Source organism: Akebia trifoliata, chromosome 9 (genome assembly GCF_017979445.1).
Source record: "Akebia trifoliata isolate Shusen 1 chromosome 9, ASM1797944v1, whole genome shotgun sequence".
Classification (NCBI taxonomy): Eukaryota; Viridiplantae; Streptophyta; class Magnoliopsida; order Ranunculales; family Lardizabalaceae; genus Akebia; species Akebia trifoliata.
In genome coordinates, this window is record NC_141383.1 from 6191785 (window position 1) to 6218925 (window position 27141).

Sequence of the window (27141 nt, forward strand, 5' to 3'; positions counted from 1 at the left end):
ATACCTGAGGTTTTAGCTGGTTCGGGTCTACCTTCACCCCGATAACCTTTCAAAAATAAAAATAAATAAATCTTTTCCACGTATGCCAACCAATGAATGCATTCTTTCTAGTTATATTCTTGCCATAGTATTAAATTTTGACATATTTCCAAGAAATGTTTTCATTTCACAAAGTCCAGTGTGAAATTTAACCGACAATTATTATTATTATTACTATTTTTGGTAAATATTTCATTGGAAACCACTTTTCATTTAGCAAAATATTTCAATGAATAGCGAATTTTGACCAAAATAATCCGACTAAAATAATAAAAAAAATGCAAGATTTCAATAGAATATTTCAATTGACGGCTTTCTGAGTTTTAAAATAAAGTTTGGTCGGATATCTCCACTTATAATGGTTTCAAGCATTGTTCAAAGTTTTGTTCTGCACCAAAATATTCTGATTATGACCAAGGCCGAAAAGAATCATTGATTTCAATTCACTGAATGCTTCAGATTGTCTTACAACGTTTCAGTAGGCTATCATTTATTTTTATTTCTTCAAGAAAGAAACTTAAACCTTGGCAACTACATTGATAGTATGGACTAGGAACTGTGACTTTGATTAGGAAATTCTGTTTTAAGTTACAACTCCCAGCAAATGCTAATTCAAGTTACAGCCATAGTTATTCTTTTTCAATATAAGGTATATAATATATATATAAAAAAAAAAAACACAAAGGAAAGGCCTTCCATATGTTCTTAGTTACAAACTTGCAATTTATGGTTAGTTAATCGTGATGACTGCGAAGACGATGATCATGCACAACAAACAATTATAGAATCCAAACTTGATCATCAAATCAAATCAAATGATTAACCCATCTTCAATCCCTTGTCAACTTCTCTCCGATTCTTTCTATACCTTGCACAAACAGTAAATACCGTAAAGATACTGAACCAAACCAAACCAATACCATTGACGAACAGAGAAGTTTGCCAATCAAGTATGAATGTCAGAATGCAATTCAAATCATAAGTAGATAATAATGCAGTAAGAGAAAATTTTACAGGTCCAATTCTAATTTTGTATTTACCATAGTACAATTAGCAATGTTGTTAACTATTAACAATTTTCTCATTTGTGTTGTCAACAGTATGTTATAAATTATAATAACTAACAAGTGTTCTAGTATTTGTATAAACTTCACATTATTCGAGGTTTCATTACATTCAGCATGAGACAAACACAAAAACACAATACATAGCTTAAAAGGGCAAAAAGTAGAAGTATAATAATATGAAGATACTGGAAGGATATCCACATCCACAATCACGTCATCGATTTCACGAAGTAAGAAGTCGTACAGGTATCCATCATTAATTTGGTATCATAGGTCTCATATGCCCACCAAATAGTGTTAACCAACCAAATACTCTAACAGATCGAAATACTCCAAAAGACCGATCTGTTTGGGAGGGGGAGAACTACGAATATAAGAGGGTCATGGGGCTTAATTGGGGTATGACACGCCTGAGAGTTGAGGGAAATGTACACTCAACACTCCACCTCACCCATAATGGTGGAAAGAATCAAGCCCGTGACCTATACAAACCTAGCTCTCTGATACCATGTTAATCAACCGACCAACTACTTCAAAAGACAGATCCATTGGAGAGGGGGAGAACTATGAATATAAGAGGAGGATCATGGGGCTTACTCGGGTATGACACACCCGAGAGTGGAGGGAAATATACACTCAACAGATAGATCCAAGGATGGACCACAAGAATGTGAGGTATAAAGTCAAACTAATACGCTCCCATGGAGAATAAAAGCATTTAAAAACTATGTGTTATTTACTTACATCTCCTAGAAGAGAAAATTGAGATGGTTCTTCTTATTCCATGTTAGATGCCCTACTACTAGTCCTTTCTGGGCTTCCTTCATATCGGGGATCCAAAGTCCCATCCAATTGGCCTTCTTGATATTATGGATAAGATACTAACATTAATCATATTATTATTCATGGGAAAATCATAGTGAATATTCACTTGGTGAGTAAATATTTTGGAAAATCAGTAAATCATCTTCTTATCCACTATGGTGGAATTTTATCGGTCGAATCTTTTTATTCCTCCTTGATGCATGTATCATTTGTAGACTTCCCTGCAGCCTATATTTGGGCCCCAAGGTTCCATCAAAAGTTGCTTTCTTTATTTGGTTAGCCACCTTGGATAGAATTCTAACCACTGATCAACTAATTAGGTGAGGATTCTCTTTGCCAAACTTTTGCTTTTATCTCTAAACCTATGTTGCGTTGGTAGACCATCTATTGATTCATTAACTTTTTATTAGAAAGATTTGGACTCATTTCCTTCTGCTATTCCACACTTCTAGCTCTAGGGGCCTTCCTAAGTCTTCTTTGGCATTATTCCAAACATGGTAGATTAAGGCCTTTTTGCATAAAGAATGATCTTTCTAGGCCTTGACACCTTTTGCTGTATGGTAGGGGATTTGGAAGGGAAGGAACAGAAGGATCTTTAGAAGGAAGCAATCGTTAGTATATTAGGGCTTTGGTGAATTCAAAGGAATATTTTTTATGGTTTTTTGTTTAAATGAGATCTCATGTGCTTGGTTCCAAGTTAGTTAATACTCTTTATCTTTTAACAGTCAAATTTCCTCGACCCCTTTTCATTGATAAAATGTAAATAATTAAAAAACAAAATTTGGAAGGTGTCTTCTTGATGAGTTGGCAAAATATGTGAGCGGTAGGACCAAAGATTTGGAATCAAAACTCCATCTTAACCAGCTTACCTATGAGAAAAGTAAGGTCTAACCTAGGAAAATCCTTACCTCAAGTCTTCACAAAGTGCAAAAAAAAGTTTTCTACCCACGAATAGTATCCTATTTATAGAAAATAAATTAAGGCTACAAGCTAATACAATTTCATTCATGTTTAGGATAAAATAAATCTAGTACAATCAAAAGCATTAGTGAAATCCTAGGTGATAGAGCTCCCTAATGCAAAGTTACACCTAGTTGAAGTGTAGGCAAATCAACTTTAGACAACTATTTGAAAGATACTGTACTAGAGTTCATAAAATTTTAAGAAGTAATAGCTTTGGAAAACCACTTTCAAATTAAAAAAAAGTTAAGCAAATCAACAAGGCACTCAAATTGTACAATTTTTTACATGGGAAAATTACTTGAAGGACCCTGGAGGATGGATTTCTTTCTAATTAGTCCCTAAGTTTTAGGGCTTATCTTAACAGTCCATTTAGTAAAACTTTTTTTCTTTCTAATCAGTCCATGAACCCCACTCCACACATCTCTCATGATTGAAATGTCGAAACTTCCCTCACCATTCGAACTTATTGGAAATATTAGAATAGATAGTTAGTTCTAGTTTGATTTATATAGATTTATTTTTGTTATTCTTTTTGTGTAAGGGCATTTATGTCCATTTCCCTCTTATGGGTTATAAATATATTCTAAGCTCTCTTTATGAGGCTTAAGATTTCTTTTCTAAAATTCTTCTTGGTATCAAAGCCAAAAAAAAAAGAAAAAACCCTAACTCTGTTCCTCCTCGTCCCTACTTACTTTACTCAGCTTCATCCGGAGTTTCTCCCCTTCGGGGGTTCCTTTTTCCTTCTTTGATTCTTGTCTTCTCAATCGCATGTTGCGATAGAGACTTTAGTAACCCTTCACATGCTGCAATAGAGATTTGCGCTGTGATTAATATTTTTTTTTGTACCTTACGTTAGGGTTTCTCTCGGCAGTCAGCACACACATCTCTTCAACAGATCAGATTTTGTCTTGCGATCAACCTTTAGGCTTTTATAATACCTTGCGACAGTAGCAGTAGGTCTGAATCTCATCTACGATCAAACCTACAATCCCTAAAGTGTTGTGCGATAGCAACAGCAGGTTCCTACAGGTATGTATCCCACCTACGATCATATCTAGATGCTCTTCAGTGACCTGCTATAGCCACAGTAGGTCCATACATGTGTTGCGAGTTAACCTACATGCTCTAGAGTGGTTGAAACTCATCTGCGATCAGACCTACCAGCCCTCTAGTGATCTGCGACAGCAACAACAGGCTGAATCTCATCTGCGATCAGTCCTACAAGCCATATAGTGATCTGCAACAGTAACAACAGGCTAAATCTCATCTGCGATCAGTCCTACAAGCCTTATAGTGATCTGCGACAGCAACAACAGGTTTCTACAGACCTGTGTTCTTACAGAAGGTGCTTACATGTGTTGCGATTCTATCTATACTCTCTCGAGTGCCTTGCGACAGCAGGAGTAGACCTCCTTAGGTTTGTATCTCACTTACGATCTCCCCTACAACACCTTATAGCACCTACGATCAGTTCTACTGCACCATACAGCAGCAGTCAACTATTGGGTACACCTCGATCAGCCCTACAGGGCCTGCTTTGCTCTACGACAATAGCACACATCACACAACACACAGCTATAGCATCTACTTTGATTAGATCACACTCACAACAGCAGTAGGGCTGTTTCTAGATTGCCGACAACAATTAGTAGGATTCTTTGGCCTTAAACAGTACTAATACGGGAGGCCTCCCTTCAATCCAAATACAGTACTAATTGTTTGCAATGACTACGACTCACGAGTCTAAGGACTCTACCACATCTCTTGGGGCGAATTTCTCCGACCAGCGCATCACCAATGCCCCATTAGATGGTCGTAACTTTCAGAGTTGGTCTCGGTATGTACGCCTTTATTTGCGTAGTCGAGGGAAATCTGGTTGGTTGTTAGGCAGTATTCCTAAGCCATCCCCCACTGATCCCAAATTTGAACAATGGGAAATTGATAATTGCACTATTCTTGGTTGGTTATTCAATTCCATGGAGCAACGCATCTACACTATGTTTATGTATCATGAGACTGTCTCTTCTTTGTGGTTAGCTCTCACTCAAACATATGCACATGCTCGCAATGACTCAAGGATTTATGAACTATACCGGGATATTGCTCAAGCTACCCAAGGACATCAGAGTGTTGCAGATTATTTTGGATTCCTCCAGTCCCGTTGGGAGGAGCTCTCACACTATGAGTCTATGGCTAAGTTATCTGCAGAGGCAGCCGGGTATGTGGTCAAGAGGATTGCTCGACATCAGACATACCAGTTCCTCATGGGTTTACGCCCTGAGTTTGAGGCACTGCGGACCCAAATCCTTAATACCACTCCTCTACCTTCATTATTTGAGACATTTGCGACTATTGATAGTGATAAGCGTCGTCGCTGTGTCATTCCCTCACAGACTCAGTCTCCTGTCACTATCTCCGCTCTAGATACAGATCAGATGGCTCTTGCAGCCAATTCGGATTTTTCTAATTCCCGTACTCAAAGATCCGGGAATCGAGGCCGTGGAAGCCGTGGTGGTAAAGGAAGTGGTCTTACATGTAGTCATTGTCGGAAGATTGGCCATGAGAAGACTCGTTGCTTTCAGCTCTATCCCCACCTGTTGCGATCTTCTAGGGGACAGCCCCATGCTGCTGTTGTGAAATCTACCTCTGTTGATCATGCTTCCCTTGGTACTCTTGATTTGCAACATCTTCAGACACAGATTACAGCTATTATACGAGATCAGCTCCAGGCTCGCACCTGTTACCATTTCTCCAGGTACCTCTTCTGCATTTCATACCACTCAGTCTGGTTCTGTTCCTCTGACCTGGGTCATTGATTCTGGTGCCTCTGATCACATGACCGGTGAGTCCAATCATTTTATTTATTCTATTTTTCCTCCTACTCATAAGGAGGTTCGCCTTGCAGATGGGTCTCTTACCCCTGTTCACAGTAATGGTTCTATATCTCTAATTCCTGGTTTTTCTATTGATTCTGTTCTCCATGTTCCACACTTATCCCTTAACCTTCTGTCTGTAAGTAGTATTACAAAATCGCTTAATTGTTCTGTAACATTTTTTCCTACTCACTGTGTCTTTCAAGACCTGACTTCGAGGAGGATTTTTGGTAAGGGATATGAGAGGGATGGGTTGTACCTGTTTGAAGCTCCATCTACTGCTGTTCCAGCTTCCGTCCTCCCACTCACTGGAAATCATACTTTTTCTTTTCAGACTCTAGACTTATGGCATGCTCGCTTAGGACATGCTAATTTTCAACACTTATGTTCATTATTTCCTACTTTAAAACAATCTTGTAGTGGACACAAATTTCAATGCTCTGTGTGTGAACTTTTTAAACACACCCGTACCTCTTATATTCCTCGCATGCATAGAGTTAATGTTATTTTTGATTTGGTTCATTCTGATGTGTGGGGGCCTTCCCCTGTTACTGCTTTTAATGGTCATAGATATTATGTTACATTTATTGATGACTATTCTCATTGTACTTGGGTTTATTTAATGCGTTCTCGCTCTGAGGTACTACCAATTTTTGTTAATTTCCTTAAAATGATTCAAACTCAATACAACATTACCGTCAAATCTCTTAGAACAAATAATGGCGGGGAATATATTTCTGATGGGATTCGCTCCCATCTCCATGAGCATGCTATGCTTCATCAGTTAATTTGCCCATACACTCCTGAGCAAAACGGGGTGGCGGAACATAAGAATCGCCACCTCATGAACATCGTCCGTTGCCTTCTATGCGGGATGCATGTTCCCAAGTCATATTGGAATATGGCAGTTCTTACTACTGCTTTCCTCCTGAATCGTGTTCCGAGCCGTACTTTAGGGGGAAAAGTGCATCTTCATGTTCTTCGACCTGATAGCACTCTCTTCACTATTACACCTAGAGTTTTTGGGTGTACTTGCTTTGTTCAGGATAGAACCCCTCATTGCACCAAACTAAATGACAAAGCTACCCATTGTGTCTTCTTGGGTTACTCTTCCATGTCAAAGGGGTATCGGTGCTATGATCCCCTTTCTCATTGTATTATTCATTCCCTGGATGTCACTTTTTTTGAAAATGTTCCATATTTTCGTACTTCATCTTTTTTGCAGGACTCTTCTCCTTTACAGGATTCTTCTCCAATAGTGCTACCATCTCCAATTTTCTCTCCATCTTCATCTTCGTCACTGCCGCTGCAAGTTTACTCTCGTCGCCCTCCCTCCTCTCAAACTTTGTCAACCTCCTCCTTAGACTCAGGTATATCCCCCTCTACATTTCCGCCTGCCCCTTCTATTTCTGACTCTTACTTAACTATTGCACTTCGCAAAGGTAAGCGAGGGTGTGTTACTGATCACCCTAACGCTCAGTTTATTTCTTATCAGGGTCTTTCTCCTTCCTATCGAGCCTATCTTTCCACCACAGACTCTATTCGGGTTCCTCGGTCTGTATCTGAGGCTTTACGTGATCCTATGTGGACTAGAGCCATGACTACTGAGATGGATGCATTGCAGAAGAATCACACCTGGGATCTTGTTTCTCTTCCTTTTGGGGAGCGAACTGTTGGTTGTAAATGGGTTTTCACCGTTAAGTATCTCGCAGATGGTACTATTGATCGCTACAAGGCTCGACTTGTCGCTAAGGGCTTTACGCAAACTCCGGGAAAGGACTTTGGGGCCACATTTGCCCCTGTAACCAAACTGTCTACTATTCGTTTACTAATCTCTTTAACGGCCTGTCATTCATGGCCTCTTCACCAGGTTGATGTGAAGAATGCATTTCTAAATGGTGATCTGACAGAGGTCATTTATCTGGATCCCCTCCTGGATTTCGTCTTCAGGGGGAGTATTCTGGGAAAGTATGTCGTCTTCTTAAATCTCTGTATGGCCTAAAGCAATCTCCGCGAGCCTGGTTCCAGCGTTTCTCTGAGGTCATTTTATCTATGGGGTTTTTCAGATGCCACTCTGACCAAACCTGCTTTATTCGACGAGGAGTAAATGACCGTAATAGTATTGTCTTGGTTTATGTAGATGATATTATAGTAACTAGAGATGATGCACATTGGATTGACAGGGTTAAGAGTCAGTTGGGTAGTGCTTTTGAGGTTAAGGACTTAGGTCCCCTCAAGTACTTTTTGGGTTTAGAGATAGCGCGCTCGCGCCGTGGCATTTCGTTATCTCAACGTAAATACACATTGGATCTTCTTCAGGATACTGGTATGCTTGGTCGCCGTCCTGCCTCTTCCCCAATGGATCAGAATCATCGCCTTCATGCTGAATCTGGGAAACTTTTATCTGATCCCTCATCTTACCAGAGACTCGTAGGCCGTTTGATTTATCTGACTAACACTAGACCGGATTTGACCTTCGCAGTTAGTGTAGTCAGTCAGTTTATGCATGCTCCACGTACCTCTCATCTTGATGCCGTGTATCGTATCCTTCGCTACTTGAAGTCTCGTCCTGGTCTAGACTTATTTTATTCATCTACTGCTCAGCCACATCTGTCATGTTTCACTGATGCTAATTATGCGGGTTCTCTTACAGATAGGAGATCTACATCTGGTTTCTGTACTTTCTATGGCGGTAATCTTATCTCATGGAAAAGTAAGAAACAGAGTGTGGTTTCTCGTTCCTCTGCTGAAGTTGAGTATCGTGTTATGGCCCTTGGTACATGTGAAATTCTTTGGCTTAGATCTTTACTAACAGAATTGGGATTTCCTACTATTGGCTCCTCCTCGCTGTTCTGTGACAACAAGTCTACTATCATGCTTGCATCTGACTCAGTCCTTCACGAAAGGACTAAGCACATTGAGGTTGATGTTCACTTTCTCAAGGAGAAAGTTCGATCTAGTGCACTTAAGAAAATCTTTGTTTCTTCTTCAGATCAACTAGCTGATATGCTTACAAAGGCTGTTGGACCTTCTGTCACAAACTCTCATCTCGCCAAGCTGGGCCTAGTTGATATATTTGCCCCAGCTTGAGGGGGAGTATTGGAAATATTAGAATAGATAGTTAGTTTTAGTTTGATTTATATAGATTTATTTCTGTTATTCTTTCTGTGTAAGGGCATTTATGTCAATTTCCCTCTTATGGGTTATAAATATATTCCAAGCTCTCTTTATGAGACTTAAGATTTCTATTCTAAAATTCTTCTGAACTCACCATTTTTGTCAAAATATATGGGATTTCCCGTATCCCAATCGAGTTTCAGAGACTCCAGTCTGATGGAAAGAATTTGAGATGGAAGAAGCCATTATCAAAGATATTTTGAAGCTAGGTTTTTCATATTTTTTTTTACTTCATTTTTCATGAAAATCAATCAGGGATGGTTCTTTTGGTTTGAAATCATCTACACAAGTCGTTATGTCAAGTTTTCAATCAAAAAAACCTGGAAAACGAAAATGGGTGGGTTTTACTACTGTCAAGTTGACCACTTTTTATTGTCAAGTTCAACATTTTTATTGTTTAGTTTGACATTTTTTTTAAAAATTGTCGAACTCAACAATAAATAAAATTGGTGAGGTCGACAATAAATAAAAATTGGTGATCTCGACAATAAAAAGTGGTGAGCTCGATAATAAATAAAACTGGTGAGGTTGACAATGAACAAAAAATTGGTGATCTCGACAATAAAAAGTGGGGAGTTCGACAATAAATAAAACTAGTGAGTTCGACAATAAATAAAAATTGGTGAGCTCGACAATAAAAAGTGGTATGCTCAACACTATATAAAAAAATGTTGAATCTCAACTTCGTTCTTCACTTTTTGCTATAAGTCGTCGAAATAAATAAATAAATAATCTAAATGTTCAAAATTAGAAGTATATCATTTCCATTTGTCATTCACGATAAAAAAAATCGTTAGAAATGATTGGTATCACCGTTGGAAAACCCAAGTATGTGAAGAAGATGAAAAAATGGGTAGTTTGGGTATTTCAAAAATATCATAACCTGAGATGAGGTTGAGGGACCATTAAGAAATAAAAAAGTTTACTAAACAGACTATCAAGCAACCACCCAAAACTCATGGACTAATCCCTCTGCCAGGGTCCTTTAAGTAATTTCCCTTTTTACATTCACTATAAAGCATAGACACAGGATACTGATGATGATGATGATGACGACGATGACAACGACAATAAGAAGAAATAAAGCTTGTACATGTAAATATTTTTTTCATTTTGATGTATAAAGCATATGTAACATTGATTTTATATTTGTAGCCTATGTGCATGCATGAACACAAGGTGCGCAAGTGAGCCTAGGTTACCCGCTTTTGTAGTAACTCATGCCTAAACCCTTTTTTAGGAGCTAGGGGTTCTGGCTAAGCAAAGCGTTTGCTAACAAGACTTTAATAAGGAATTTAGGATATAAATCCGTAAGATAGTAAGGAGTTATATCAAATCTAATCTCTAACCTCAGTGGATATCACATCAAAGTGGGTCTTGTGGCTTTGAGAAAAATCAATGAGTTCATGATGAATCTTACATAAACGGCATCAGATATAGCAGTCGGAACTATAATCAGTCTAGAAAAAATCCAAAAAACACCAAGGAACACATTTCATTAAAATTCAAGGACAGAAAATATAAATACTCAGATCTCTAAAAAAAAAAGTTTACGTTTGAATATGGGGTGTGGTGTGGATCTGTGTTCAAGATTCATAGTAATGTTCTCAAGGCCATAGACTTACCAATATGATCTTTCAGCTTGCGGAAGATTTCGACTGTAGAGAGGGAACTCAAAGAGGAAAGCTACTTTGAACCATGCTGGCAACTTCCCATACATAAGAGGGGGTAAAGTAATGAGGGGGCTGAAACAGAGGAAAAAAACACCAGTTACTTTTCTCTTTTAATTACCATATGAAGAATTACAAAATACCAAGGTAGAATTATCGACCTAGTCGTTCTTTTATAGTATACGTATTCAGCAATGTTGCCAAACTTCTTATCGGCTGATTCCTGCTTCAACGAATGTTTTACAACCAAATAAGCAAATTTCTAGCTTTCAGTGACATTGTAACTGAGTTGAAGGTGTAGGTAATAAGCGAACCTCAAGCAATGGAATGCCACTAAGGAAAAGAAGCAAAAGTGTGAGGAAGACTGGACCAAAGATTACAAGCCATTCGGCCCCTTTTAATACGGGTGTAGAAGCCACAAAGATTCCCCACCAAAGCAAAATCTGAGAATGCCATTCATTAAACCAAGGACTAGTTCACACCACATTTAAAAAAGGATATTGGTGATCAGATTCCATGTTATGATATAAAAGAAAACAATAGTATGGAATTTAGGGGTGTCAATGGGTCCGTTCCTGTTCGGTTCCTAAGGCATTTAGAATTGGAATCATTATATTTTTTTGGTTCCGGTTCTTGTTGGCTCCGGTTCTAAAATAAGTGGAACCGGAACTGCCCAAAATTGTGGGTACCTATCGGTTCCAGTTCTCAAGAATTGAATGAAAAAAACGTTATTTCAAATCATTGTAAAACATTTTCCTTTTCAGAAAATTAACCTATACTGTACAAAAGTATCAACGTAATTACAAATTTGTTCTAGATGGTGGGAGTTAATAATTTTTTTCAAGATTAAAATGTATCTACTTTATAAGTAAAAAACTTTTACAAGAGATGATGGCCCATTTTAAGCTCTAATACATAGTTTATATGAAAAAATTGAAGAACTTTTATGTAAAATGTATTAGTTTTAAAATGTTAAAAAATCTTAAATCATCTAAAACATTAAAACAATGACAAAATAAATCGGTTCTGAGTACCCCCGGGTACCCATCACATAGAACCTAACGATTCTGGTTCCTATCAATTCGGCTCCATTTTAGACCTGACTCTAATCAGTTCCAACAAAACGGGAACCAGAACCAGGGTTTTCGGTTCCGGTTAAATGGGTAACCATTGATACCCTTGGTATGGATAGTAAAACCAACATTTAATAATGAATTCGGTAACATAAATTCAACTGAAAACTGAGCATGTAAGCATCAGTTCTGTGAGCAAGTGCTCCACTAATTAATATAACCAAACAAGGAAAATTATGACTCGTGATTGAAAAATAACATGGGCCTCAAAAGCGTTCATGTTTTTAGCTTATGGAGGTGATGTATGTCATCGCTCCAGCTTGAGTAAATAGAGGATCAATAACTGCTGATGTGAGTGCAATGAAAGGTTAACTAACCTCGCCAAAATAATTTGGGTGACGGGAGAATTTCCAAATACCAACATTGCACCACTTCCCTCTGTTATCTGGAGAGTTCTTGAATGCCAGCTTTTGTTGGTCTGCTGTAGCTTCAATAGAAAAACCCACAGACCACACAATCCACCCAATAATGTCTTGGGCTTGGATAGATGGATCTCTATCACTAGCATTAACAACTGTTACAGGTAAACACACAGTCCATACCCAGATTGCCTGGAATAGCCAGAAAAATGCCAATTTCCCCAAATTAGAGCGCATCTCATCGAAACGCCGGTCTTCCCCCCATTGCAGAATCCTGTTAAACACAAACGGTCATGCCCTTTTGCTGATTAAACTAATCATATAAAAAAAAAAAAACTACACAAGATTATTTCTTTTGATATGTGTAAACCTTATTGGTTAAAAAAAAAAAACAAAGGAGGTCCAAAAGGCTTGCCTAATACAAACAAGAGGCAAACATGAAAATAATCACAAGCAATCAACCTGCAAGGTTAAGAGTTCTCCTTGCACACAAGAGCCCATCTAAAAGGAAATCCTCAACAGAGAAACTTTTCAAAGTAATCAAAACCTTTACACTAATAAAAACTTAGCCCTATATGCTAATAATAACCTCTTGGAGAGAGTTCTCGTTCCAAGGAAAACATGTCCATTCTTTTCTTTTCAAATGGCCTAATATGGCAAAAGGAATCATACTCCATAAAATTTCCTCTATGCCTGAAGGCCTAAGACTGCCAACTTTGGAAGAAAAAAAAAAAAAACCATGGCGAAGATCCAATGGATATGGAATAGGGATATGAAATGGGACTAAATTGCAAGACCGAAGAAACAGTAGAGTAGAAGATGACTAATGGATTCACCATTTGCTTTGCAAAAATAATAAAAACTGAAAAGAGTTATACCATAAGGCATGAGATTAACAATAGTCAAATATTGCCAAACGCAGCTGACCAAACAAAAAACAAGTGACCTTGGATGGTACTTTAAGACCCCGAATTGCTGTAATTGGAAAATCCAATGAGATGCCATGAGGTAGGGATAATATTTACTGTAAAGACTTCATAACGAAAAGATAGGATTAGTAGAAATTCAACTGATAAAGCTAGAAATCAACTCAACTCCCAATCATTGAAGTTCCTCCTAAAAGCAGAAATCCCATAAGAATCTGCCACCAGACCGAACCATGAAATCCACAATCAGTAAGTTTTTGTTCCATGAAATAAAGTAAAGACTCAAGAGCTATGCTTTGACTTTCAAGTTGGCCTGATATAGGAAAACAAGAAATGCCCCATATCCATCTAGTGACTTCGAAGGAACTATGTGAGATGAAGTAGATATCCCAAACCCACATAACTTGTCAAAAAGAATATCCTCATGATTAGTTGTAGTTTTCTCCATTTTTTCAAACTCCTCATGGCCATCAAACACGAGAAGCTTCCCAAGTTGCACAAGATTGATTATTCTCATATCTCACTTCTCAAGGTCATTGCAATTAGCCTTTAAGAATATCCTCCTAGTTAAGATCAAGGGTTTATATAGGCATTAATCGTGTGAACACTATTAAGTACATGTGCATCACTTCTAAAATCAAATAATTCCCACAACTTATTGTACCATGCTGGATCATTATCACAAATTAACATTAGCACTTCAACGCCACCCTTGTTCTATCATTGCTTCATACAATTTCCTCACAGTTGATCCCTCACCATCAGTTAACAACGTGCTCTAATAAGAGATTGTAATAAGGGGACAATAAAAAAACATTTTCTCGGTCAATGTTCAATTCCTTCTCAAAATGCTATTGTTGATTAATATGTTCTAATAATCAACAAATAGGATGGTCCTAAAGTAGTTCCTAAATCCAGCATCTTGATGGAGGACAACACCAAAACATGCAATAGAACAACCGGAAACCTTCAAATAGAAGATATTTGAATGACCTAGTAACACTTTTTAAATCTAAAAAAAAAAAAAACACTTTCCTGACTAACTAAGGAAAAAAGGCCTTACTAAGGCTCATCCACCATCAAAACAAACCTCAAGATTTGTTATGTATCTCGAGGTTTTGTTTTGACAGTGGATGAACCTTAGTAAGGCCTTTTTTCCTTACTAAGTTAGTCAGGCTAACCCTACTCCAAAAAAAATTGGATAAAAGGATCTCTGAGCTAAAGCCAATTTTTCACGGGTTGGAAATTCAAATCTAGAACAATCCATCTTCATATTTTTATCATTTACAAGTCTTCTAACATAAGCTAGAATGGCAATTGGGATATTTTAACGGTAGCACCAAAAGCAAGGAATAATGAGAAAGTGGGAAAGACAAGAATTCAATAAAGTATTGAAGAAGATGTATCACATTTGAAGTACTTTCATGGTCATACCTCATTAATAAAAATAGTCCTAGGCGAAGACCCCATAGTACTACAAGCAAGGTCAAGACTACCTGAAAGATAGAGCTCGTAAGTCCAAACATTTAACAAAAATTGTGGCAAAATTGGGAACTATCACTAGACTAGACAAAATAAGACGTATATATAAACTCATATTTCATTGATTTATACCACCTCATGATTTGAAAAGCCATGGAATATATACTTAGAAGCCATTGATTTTAACCAAAATCATTCGGAGTGAGAAAATAGTGCAATAAACTAACTGAATACAATATTTCATTGGAAGAGATTTCCCTCCAATGGTAATTCGATCTCCATTGCAAAGGAATAAGAAGGTTTCAATGGTGTTCAGTCTCCTAGCTGTCAAACGTAACCATGTCATTGTTCAAAATTTCGTTTTCAGAAAATTTCAGTCAAGAAAAAAATGGAAGCACTTCCCAAGACGGAATGGAACATTTAAAAACAATCAGTGTTTCGAAACGTTCCCAAGGCATTTCGAAATATTCCGACACGTTCATCAAAATCAATATTCTATTGATAAATATTGTTTAAAGAAACATGTTTTAAGTTATAAAATAACTCATGCAATGATCTATGTTAAATATATCACACTTTTTCATGTTGATACACATCGATAATTGTTGATATACTGAGAATACACTGAGTTAGATTGTACTAAAGCATGCTGAATATGTTTATGATGTCAAATACTCATACACACAAAATGTACAGATAAATTGGAAAAAAGCTTCACAATATCATTACGTGAGCAAAGATTCAAAACTCCATCTCAAGGTAATCTTTCTATCCATAAAACTCTTGGGTATGACATAAGCAAGATTAGGCATGGATTAATCAACCTACTCACTTGTTGGGCTAGCTTGAGCATGGCCTTGGCAAAACTTGACCTACCTCTACTAGTTTAATTGGTCTGTACGAAGTCCACAATGAAAAACATTTATATCCAATGGTTAGATATCACATATTAGGATGATTTTGGTGTCCTCAGGGTGGTCCAAATATTCATTGGATGATGTTCGTATGAATCAATCATAAAGTTGTTTAGCTTCCTAACTCCTTGAAGTATATAATCACATGTTTTTGATACATACTGACTGGAACGAGCAAGAGACATTTATCTTGATGTTTTCTATATATACCTTTGTCCCTTATCTTGACTAGTCTAGGGAAACATGAATAGAGGTGCCCCGACATCTCTCCAACATGTTCTTCTTTCCCTTATCTGTTTTCTTCTTTTTTTATAAAAAAAAAAAAAAGAAAAAACTTGAGAAAGCTTGATAAAATTGAGGTTTTCTACGGAAGAATCAGATATTCAAAAGACATTTATTGATGCATTATTGCCCCTCAAATATCAAATTTTTATAAAGTTCCAAGTCATTATTTTTTCCTTACATATTAGATTTTTTGTCTGAGTTGCTAGACAGTAAGACCACGTGCACCTTGACAATAGTTTTGCAGTGACAAGATCGAATGTGTAGGATACGTGGGAGGTGGTGACACAATGACCAATCTTGAAAAACCACTCTTTCCCTAATCGTCACATCAATCATTCAGGGGGGACCTTATGAGGTGAGTCGTTTGTCAGGGGCAGGTGTCTCCTAAAGAGTTTTAAGGTGTTCGAGGGTAGGCTCAAGCTAAGATTATGCTCATAAGCATAATGGTATAAGCTTGCTTGATCATAAGACCGACTGGTCGAACAAAGATGAAAGTCGGCAGTGTTGTCCCTCCAAATAATATATTATATGATTGTTTTGTCTCATAATGTCTTGGCCCTAACATTTTAAAATGAAACGAAATTTTTGAACCATAGATCTGTGCATCATATTGTGATAGCAATCATCCAGGGCAACAATCAAATGTTGTTGCCAGCCTGGTTAGCTCGGCAGGTGGCTCAATGTTATGTGTTTTTGAAAGGTTAGGGTACATGTCACCATAGTCACCAAAGTCACCGACTTCTTCAAAAAGTCATGATTAAATCGTGATTTTAAAGACCGATGATTAAATCACTACTTTTTGAAAAAGTCACGATTTAAACGAAAGTCGTGCTTTAATCGTAACTTTTTGAAAAAGTTGCGATTTAAACAAAAAAACATGATTTCATCGTCACTTTTTAAAGGGTTTTTTCGCAGACCATTTATTCTTATAGTTTAAAGTAGGACTTGATGATATAAATGACAACACCTCTTAGTAAATATATATACACATTATCCTAACACTATTTTCGATTTTTTCCCGACTTTTTTCGTTTTTTTTTTACTTTTTCCCTTGTCGATTTATTCCCAAACCTCGACTTGGTGACTATGCATGTCACTACCTACCTATCAAGACCCATCAAGGTTCATATCATGCTAAGAGCGTCAAACAGGGTCTCTACCCATGGCCTCCAAAACTAAGTCCTACACGAACTAGCAGAGTCTCTACTCATGGCCTCTAAACCTAAGTCATGTTGCATGAACTCCCTTCAACGACAGGTTCATCAATTTCGTTGAGGTATCATTATGGTGATAAGATTTATAGGTTTGGTGGGGTTGATGTGTACCACGACATAAATGCTTTTTGGTGAGTATGAGGGCAGTGTCTGATGTAGGTGTGTGGACCTCTTAGTACGTGTGGTGGCCCATTTTGCACCACTGACACCTTGAAAAATGAAAATGTCCCAATGGAGCCTCGGAGCCTCCTATTTGTTTATGATATTGTGGTCAATTATTACTTATGAAAAAATCATAGGGGAAATATTGAAAGAAAGCCCAAGATATGGCAAAATATTAAAATATACCCTCACATTTTCAAGGGAATTTAGCAAAAGCCCCAATGGGAAATAAAATAGAACTCAAGTAAAATGATTTGGCCTTGTAAAATGAAGAACAATAATGGAAAAGATCAAAAAGAACATTTTAGTGAAATTTGAAAGCTCTAAAAGGGCAAAAAAAAAGGGAGGGGCGGGGGGGGGGGGGGCAAAAATGAACTAGAAATGTGTTAAAAATGATTTAAAAGCACATCCTTGATTGAAGATACGTTTCCACATAGAGTAGACAGAGAATTAGATTTGTGATGTTGATCACAAGTATGTGGGATAAGACTTGGATGATGATAATCCTCGTAGTTGTATGTTCAAAAGATCAAAGAAGGACCCTAGATTTAGTTTCAGATAGGAAGTGGCCCCAATGTTCATAAATGACCATAGTTTTCATATGACCAAAGCCTACAAACTCGAATTATGAAAGATAAATTTTCCTTTGCAAGTTGCAACTGAAGGTTCTAGGTACGAATACCATTATCCAAGCTTTGCACATTCTTGTTGATACCATAGATATTAAGAAAAATATATTTTTTATTATTACCAATTAATTTTTTAAGGAGAAAGAAACTCACTTGCCTAATGAAATTGCAAATTCCTTTTCTATTATTCCTCAATTGCAATGATTTTAGTGGTCAGCATAACCAACTGACAAGATCAGAAGCTACATATGAAAAGCTAAAAAAGATTTCAGGGAGTTCTGAAGCAAGAAATTGTACCTGTCTAAAATGCCATGTTCCTTTAAGAACCAAAGTCAGTATAGCAACTATAACAAAGTTTGTGCTTCCTGCAACATAAATAGCAAACTAGATTTTAAAACAAAAAATTGCCAACCTAGATTTTTTTTCTTTATAGTACATGTACTATAAAAGTAGTATTTCATTAAACATCAGACACCTTCTCCATTGTTATTTGGTAAGTTGTCGAAGCCTCTTCAAGATGTTTATTTTGTAGGTTGTTGTAGCCTCTTTTATCTTAATTAACCATACATATTTATATATATATATATGTGTGTGTGTGTGTGTGTGTGTGTGTGTGTGTTAAAACATGTGTCTTTTTTTAATTCTCCAAATAGTAAGGTATAAGTCAAGAAGGGGGAAATTCAATAAAAATGGGAAAAATCGGAAAGAAGTCAGGAAAGATTGAGCTAGAGTTAGGGTTGTGTAATCGTTCCTAGTAGGTGGTGGTCTCATATTATATCATCAAATCCCATATAAAACTACAATAATTAATCACCAAACCCCCTTATTGATACTATCTATCCATCCATAACAAGTAACCACAAGTCTTCAACACATCTAAGGTTTATATTGTTTAAAATATAAAAGAGATTATAATCATGGGTTCAAGTCAGGAATCATCAACCGGTCACCATCATCAAAATCAATATCATCCTCATTGTTTGATGCTTCATTGGTAAAATGGTCATCATCATCTTCATCAAGTTCATCTTTTTTAACTGGTGTATTAAGGTCATCTTTTTTTTTTTTATTGATTTAATTGTAAAGCTCGCAGTTTAATCGTGAAGTTAGGTCTTGTTTGTTAAATTGAAAAAAATAAGTGCTGAACAGCATTAAGCGCTGAAACTTATAAGCACTGAATTTAAGTGCTGAAAAGGTTGTTTGTTTAGATGCTGAATCATGTTTGTTAAACATTACTGAAACTGGTAAATTGTCTTTGTTACCCTTACAATCATATTATACATTATTTGCATGTTTCAAATGCTTATTTATTATCAAACACAATAAAATATATTATTTATTATAAAATTAAAATACAATTTATTTTTAAATAATAAATAATACTCAAATCTTCAATTTATAAATAATAATTTCTATTTATAAAAGCCCACAAATTTCAAATTAAAAATAATAATGGCATACAAGTCACCAAAATTTGAAATCAACTTTAAAAGAACTTAATTTTGGATGAATAATTTTCGATGGAAATGAAGGATGTGTAATTATAAAAGCACCCTATGAATTAATAAGGGCAACCCACACTATAGCCATTTTTTGTTTTGTTTTATATGGGTTAAAGTTTTTGGAATGAGCAAATTTTTAGTGAGGATGGTCTATATGGTCTAGAGATCATCCTCACCAAAAATCAGTCTATTTTGAAACTTCTAACTCGTCAAAAATAGTTTTCAAAAAAAAAAAAAAAGGGACAATTTATGGTTCTTGAATTTGTTTTGATAGGGTTAGAAGTTTCAAGATGTGCTGATTTTTTGTGAGAATGATCTCCTCATTGTAGAGATCATCATCACCAAAAATCAACTCATTCCAAAACTTTTAACCCATATAAGACAAAATAATTTAGCTATGGTGTGGGTTTATTAATTTGTGGGATGTTTATATACTTATACATGGGATATAAGAGGTAATATCCTTTTAAGAATATGGGCATACTTGTCCATGCTCAAAAAAAACAAAGGGCATACTTGTCCGTGTTGAAAAAGCGAAGTGCTTATCGCTTCAGCACTTTTTTTCAGCATCAAAATAGTGCTGAATTTTTTTCACTTATTTTCAGCAATAAGCGCTGAAAATATAAAGTAAACAAACGCGCTATTTTGACAAAAGTGCTGAATTTAATTTTTTTTCAGCAATAAGCGCTGAAAAATAGCGCAAACAAACACCACCTTAGTGATTTAATTGTGAAGTTCGTATTAAAAAGTTGTGATTAAATCACAATTTAATCAGTGAAGGGAAAAAGTTACAATTTAAACGCAACTTTTTTAATAAGTCACAGAATTTGGTGTCTATCCTGAGATGAAACCTAGGATGCCAAACCACCTCGTACCGTGAGGAGTCTATCTCCTCAACCAAAAAGGAGATGGTTTTAAGGAATCTTTACTTTCGCAACAACACCACCAGCACATGCATAACACATGAACCTCCCATAGTTAAGAATTAAACCGGCATTGTGCCCATCCCTTAATTAAGAATTAAGAAAAGTTGTATGAAATATAAAATGTGATACTGGCTAACGACCCTTTCAACAAACATCACTCCTTCCACCTGTCGTGATATAAAATGAGGGTCAGACTCCCTTTGGTGACTACCTCCATTTCTATTACAATTTAAACTTTATCAATTTAAATGGAGTTAGAGGAGTTTGGTTTTCATTTTTAGTCTAGAAAAAAAATCCAAAGTTAATCAAGTAAAGATAAGTGATTATAATTCAATTAAAGCGTCAAACTAAGCTAAAAACAATCAAATTTCCTATAATTTATAAAGACTACAAAACTCTTATCACTTACAAGATCCCACCTAAACAAAAAAAAATCTTCAAAAGAAAAGCCCCTAAAAATTTTCTTTTATGCTTACCCCAATAAAAGGTAAACCCCATAATAGAGAAAATCACTTCTTGAAGAGACTGCGCCTTCCCCTCAAAGATTCCTCCATTTCTTTCTTTCTACAAGCCCCAACAGATAACAAAAGGTATCAAATTCCAAAGAAACCTCTCTCTACCATACAACTTCGTGGTCATCTAGTTAGGAAAGAGCTGGACAATTGACCTTGGAGTGGACAAGGACATATGAAATAGACAGAGAAAATGAGACCACATTGAGTTAGCCCAAGCACAATGAATGAAAAAGTGGTCCACAGATTTCTCACTAGCCTTACACAAGAAGAAAAAGTTAACAAAAAGTATACCTTTATTTCAAAGAATATTCAAGGTTGGAAGTTTACTCAACGACACAGTCCATAAAATAAAAAAAATAAAATAAAAAATTTAAAAGGAATCGAAGGATGCCAAATTGCTTGTTTAGGACAATCTAGAACCCTTTTCCCTTTAAGAAGGAGATAAAAGGCTTTCACAAAAAAAAATTCTCATCTCCAATCCCTTTCCAAATCCTACAAAATTTTTGGGATACATGGGTATCCAAACTTAGTTCGATTAATCCCATGGACACGCCCGTCACCACTTCCAGCACGTGCCTTGTGTACTTGGCCTTTTAAAGCATCAAGGTGGTGGCCAACAAGAGATAATGCTCATTAGGCAAGCAACTTCCTGAATGTTCTAATCCTTAAAGCCTCTCCTGAAGTCAAGGTCCCAAGACCAAACTCCATCTTTAAAAACTAGGAAGGAAGAAACATGAATCTTTTTCTCTTCTTGATAAAATGAACAATGTTGGAAAAGCAACTTGCAACATGACCTCACTGCACCAACAATCCTCCCAAAAACAAATGTGGTTTCAATCCCCTACTTTGAACAACATATGTTTTTTGAATTCAAAGACTAATTTACACACCCATCTTCAAATGCCATAACCATAAGACGATATTTTCTGATGGCTTTCCCAACCCATTGGGTCCTTCCCGTACTTTGCTTGAATGTCTTTCCTCTAAAAACAATATCTTTCCATACCAAACCTACATAACCACTTGCCTAGGAGGGCATGGCTCATAGTTCTAAACTTTCTAATCAACAGACCTCCTTAATTTTTAGTTCGACAAACGATCTTCCAATTGACCAAGTGACATTTCTTCTTCCCTTCGTGATCGCTCCAAAGAAAGCCCATAACCAGTTTCTCCACCTAAGCCTCCATCTTCTTTGGCATAGTAAACAAAAAAGAAGATAAATTGGGATGCTTGATAGGATGCTCTTGATTAGAGTCAACTTTCCACTTTTAGATAGGCATCTTGTTTCCCAAACTTCCAGTCTTTTCCTCACACAATCTAAAATCGAATTCCAAATGCTAGAGGCCCTATAAGCTAACCCAAGTAAGAAGGAAACTTACCCACTTGATAACTTAAGAAATCTTCCCAAACATCTATGTCAAGGGTCAAACTAACAACAAAGATCTTACTTTTCCTCAAATTTACGGACAAACCAAACATTGCTTCAAAGCAAGCCGACAACCCCTTCAAGAATCAAAATTGATCAATTGCCACATCAATAAAAATGAAAGTGTTATCATCAAATCGCAAATGTGAAACCACAAGCCTTAGAGAATTTCCCCCAAACCCTCTTAGCGCCCCTAGATGTACCACTTTAGAAATCATCCTAACCAAGGATTCCACACAATGTCGAAGAGGAGAGGATGTAGGGTCGCCCTGCCTTTAACCCTCTAGAACTCCTGAAGAAACCCAGTCGAGCACCCATTCACTAAGATAGAGAAGAGATAGTGGACACATTTTCTAATCCATTTTTTTTTGTTAAATGATAAAGATTGTATGAAAGAGAGAATATGATATAAAAAAGGGAATAACCCTTAGTTTACATATCCCCCATTAAACAACTTCTCGTAGCTAAGGGACAACTCGCAACATCATGAAAGTAAGCTGAAAGAGAGACTCCTACATTAGCCAGAGAGTTCACAACAGTGTTACTCTCCCTCCAAATATGAAACTCTCCAAATTCGAGTAGATAACCTGCAATGAATTTGATAGAGAATCAGACCCATGTTCCAAGGATTATTTTCGCCTTCCAAACTTTTCACCAAGAGGGAACAATAAGTCTCAATGTGAAACATTTTGTGTCGCAGATCAAAATTTTCCAATGTACAAAGCAAAGCTCGGAATTCCACTTCATTATTAGAAGCAACTCCAAACGACAAGCAAGCAGCCCGTATGAATGTTCCATGGTCATTTTTGAAAACACCACCACCTCCAAAAACTCCTAGATTGCCTTTTGGTGCACCATCTATATTTAACTTAACCCAATCCTGAAAAGGGAGCTCCCAACATATTGCCAAACACTTCTTTGGGCGAATAGAATGAATAGAGAAGCCAAGAACAACCATCCTCCATCCTTGTCGTCTACTCCATGGAAGAATTAACTCTGAAATTCTTGATATTATCCAACTTTTTGGCCCAACGCGATACCTTTTGGATAATCTCATCTGAAGAAGAAAACATACTTTCAAAGATCACCAAATTCCTAGCTTTCCAAATTTCCAATAGAGATACCCAAGGAATTGTTCTAACTAATAAAGCAAATTGAGAATTCTTCACTTTATTCCATGCATTAAGCATAATCCTTAGTTCAATAGGAAGAGGTGAATCCAACAAGTGAAATGAAGAAGTATCTCCACACATCCGAAGCCAATTTGCAAGAAAAGAATAAATGATGAATCGTCGCTTCATGCCTACCACAATTTGGACATCTAGAAGCCATCAAAACCGACTAAATTTTTCTCACAGCATCAACGGGGACTCCCTTGTGAAGGACTTTCCATCCAAAAGTAATTATTTTTGTTGGAATCGATGAATGCATAAAAACTTCCCAAATCTGATTTACAAATTATGTAGCGATTTCTTTGTGAACATTGCAAATTTGAAGAAAAAAACATATATTGTTTAAATAACAATAACTGTAGAAGTATTTCTAAGCTTACCTCTATCAACTCAAACAATAGCCTTCAATGGTAAATTCTTCCTCCTCCACCGAACTGGGACACCAGTGTGGTACCTACCAAACACCCTCCGATGCTCAAGCTAGAATAGAGTCTCAGTAAGTTGTAAAGAATAATGGTTATTGCAATGGATTTTCTTTCAAAAAATCCATTTTCCATAGCACTCCCACTCTATTTATAGGCTAACCTCTTTTCCTAACTATCCTTTTTACCATATTACCCTTTTCTTATTACGGGGATTAGAGTTTATCCGTTTCTTAGGTCTTAAGAATGGTTAGTAAAAGGTTGTTATAAAATAGGAAAATATTCATTAAGGAAAAAGAGTGATTGACACAATCAATCACTCCTAGATTCTCGAGATATTCTCTCAATCCTAGCCCATAAAATAGGAGAGTTCATCCTACCAATATGCTATATTGTACCCTTTCAAGCCTATGGAAAAACTACTAGTTTGATTGACTCAACTAGGCTATTCTAAGAAAAGTAGCTTAATAACTCAAGTATCACAGGATCGGGTTATGTTGAAAACTATTCTACTCTACCACAAATCCTTCTTAGATTTGAACATGTGTAGCGTCCAGATTCAATATTGCTTATATCATACACAATTACCCATTTAACAGAAGATGCGAGTTTTCATCATCATCTCGAGAATCGTTTATTGTTCTATTGGATATCATCATTTGGATGGGCCATTTATATACTAATCATAATGTTTGTCACTTCAACGTATCTCTTCATTAAATACAACTACCGTTTTATTTTTGGACAATCAAAATAAAATCTAAAAACTCAAAATGCTCCAACTCCAACGTGTCGTTTCAACCTTCCTAATCCTCAAATGTTTCATCTTTGAAACGTTTTAATAAAGGGATCCAACGGCTGATAGACTTACAATATGTCCTCCCACCAATCCACCAATGCCTTAGTTTTCTATAAATAGGAGACTTAGAACCATTTTTCAAATCCTTACCTCACATTTCTCTTTCTTGGTGCCTACACTTCACCTTCTTCTTCAAGATTTTCTCCTCTTAGCAGCCTACAACACAATTGTAATTGTATAGGATAGAAGCAAGATTGAATATGGACCCTACATGTATTCAAATCTAAGAAAGATTTCGTGGTAAGAGAGAGTAATTTTTGACATAACTCAAATCAGTAGACCTGAGCTATTAAACCACTCTACTCAGAATAACCTACCTAAATCAACCCGAGTGACAACTCTTCCATAGACTTGGAAGGGTAGAGTAGAACAAATTGATGGGACGAGCTCTCATATTTTTAGATTTGGATTGAGAGGACATTTCGAGAATCAGGGAGTGATTAACTATGTCAATCACGCTCTTTCCTAAATAAATATTTTCTTATTCTATACGAGCATTCCGTTAATCATTCCTAAGACTCAAAAAGAGGATAAACCATAATTCCTTGTAATAAAGAAATGGGTAATACTTTAAATAGAGGGGAGAGCCTCAAGAACGGATTTTTTGGAAGAAAATTCATTGAAATAGCCATTAGTCTTTGCAACTTGTTGAAACTTTATTCTTACTTGAGCGTCAAAGGGTGTTTACCAGGTATCACACAGGTACCCCAGCTTGGAGGAGGAAGGATAAACCATTGAAGACTGTTATCTAAATTTATAGGTAAGCTCAATACCCCTACACCAACTGGTCAAACAAAGAATTTAACTTGAAACATATACTATTCTACTACAAACTGGTGAAACAAAGAATATAATTTGAAGAATCTAAACTTTACCAGCAAAATCGGTGACTTTATCGAATTTGAGAAGAGCTGTGATTACGAAGAACAAGAGCTGATAACCGAACTGAAGATACCAACAAAATCTCAGTATTAAAGGAACAAACAAACAAACAAACAAACACACACACACACACAGAGACTTACAGTAACAAGCGCTGTGAGAGCTAAGAAATGGGAGTCGAGAACAGTTCCCATGTCTATCTGTTCAACAAATGGCAGACTTATGATTTTTCTGCATTTTGTAGTGCTCAAATTTCATTTTTATTTTCTTTCCCAACGTTTGGTTGGCATTTGAACACCGAGGCTTGGGGAACGGATACTCCGTAGCCTCATTTTCCTGCATCGCTTCTTCTACAGCCCTCAAAAGTCAAAACATCGTTTTTCAAAAAAAAAAACATAACAGATCAGATACACTGTACTCATGTTTTAGATCAGATTTGAAAAAAGAAAATTTAGAAAAAATAGGTTTTTTTTACATGATCCATGATGTTGAAAATAGACGATCGCTGAACCTCCCATTTTCACAGACTTTTCAATGGTGTATTATAAAGGTGTGGTTGACGTGGCACTCTGCCAACCGTGTTAAAGCGCCACAGAAAACTGAGCTAGATAGGATCTTCTCCCCCTGGCTTGCGGTGTGGAGGGTATCAATGGGTCGGTTTCATGTATACCTAAATCCGGACCACACCCGAACTTAAATATCGGTTTCGATTTCAATTGATTTTGATTCGGGGTACGAGACCATTAAAATCAAAACCGACCCAACAAATACCTGATACCCATTGAGATAAATAAAATTTGATTTGACTAAATTACTGAGGGCCATTTTGTTCAAATGGATTGCCACATTAGCAAATCCAACACCACAGACCTCCAAATTTCATCCAAAAATTTGGATACAAAAATTTTTATTTTATTTTTGGCGGGGGGCTTGATCCAAGGTTTTGAGAATGGACGGTTACCAAACTTTCACCCAACCTTTTAAAAATTCAACGGAGAAAATTAACCTTTTTTTTTCAAAGTTCATAAAATTTTGTCCTCTACAACCCTAAATCATTAGATCATGTTTTTTGATGTCACAAGATGAGCCCAAAGACCCTTACTAAGTGTGAAATCTTTACTAACTTAGTAAGGCTTGTCGAACTCTTCTATTTGTTTGTATTGTTTGAATTTTGAATGATTTGTTTTATTCTTTAAAGAATTAAAGATGAGAAAAAATCTTAACTTGTAAGCCTATGAGTACAGTTATGTTCTTCTTTGAAGTTGAACTTGAGAATGAGATAAGGGCATATGGAGACGCTTAAAAAATAGAAAAGGTTGAAAAGATATTGAATATTGAAATATTTATTCATAATTAGTAATTACTAATAATTAATTATACTACTGAATAATAAATATAAACATCCTCTTAACTAATTGTAAAAAAACATACCCTATTTACCCAATGGGTATCTCACAAGTACCTAATAGAAACCTAATTCTTAATGGGTCCTTAAAATGACTACCCATAATGGACCCAAAAATTAATTGGATCTCTCATAGTGGAATAAAAACCAATTAAGCGGTTTCTGATACATTGCGTAATTAGGTACCCATTGACACCCCTAGGTAGGACAGTAGTCACTGGTCGTGGGTGGATCGGACCGGCTTTTAGTTTTTGGATTCTATGAAAAATAAATAAATTCATGCATTTTTCAAAGTGAAACCATTTCCTTACTAA

At 36.4% G+C, this 27141-nt stretch overlaps 1 protein-coding gene across 4 annotated transcripts; it reads right to left on the minus strand.

The window, feature by feature from the left end:
• Positions 1–584: 584 nt before the first annotated feature.
• On the minus strand, positions 585–25922 carry LOC147394206 (uncharacterized). 4 transcript variants are annotated; one of them, XM_086453518.1, is made up of 9 exons: positions 25566–25922; positions 25416–25485; positions 18016–18083; positions 14467–14528; positions 12065–12380; positions 10929–11057; positions 10776–10837; positions 10570–10689; positions 585–907 (listed from the first exon to the last, which is right to left on the minus strand). In XM_086453518.1, the coding sequence occupies exons 1-9, from the start codon at positions 25614–25616 to the stop codon at positions 859–861; spliced, it is 927 nt and encodes a 308-aa protein (XP_086309644.1). In that variant the 5' UTR covers positions 25617–25922; the 3' UTR covers positions 585–858. The 4 variants fall into 4 exon arrangements, with proteins under 4 accessions (XP_086309644.1, XP_086309645.1, XP_086309647.1 ...); XM_086453519.1 differs by having other exon boundaries at positions 585–901; positions 25566–25920; XM_086453521.1 differs by lacking the exon at positions 25566–25922 and adding an exon at positions 20623–20710.
• Between the last annotated feature and the right edge of the window lie 1219 nt (positions 25923–27141).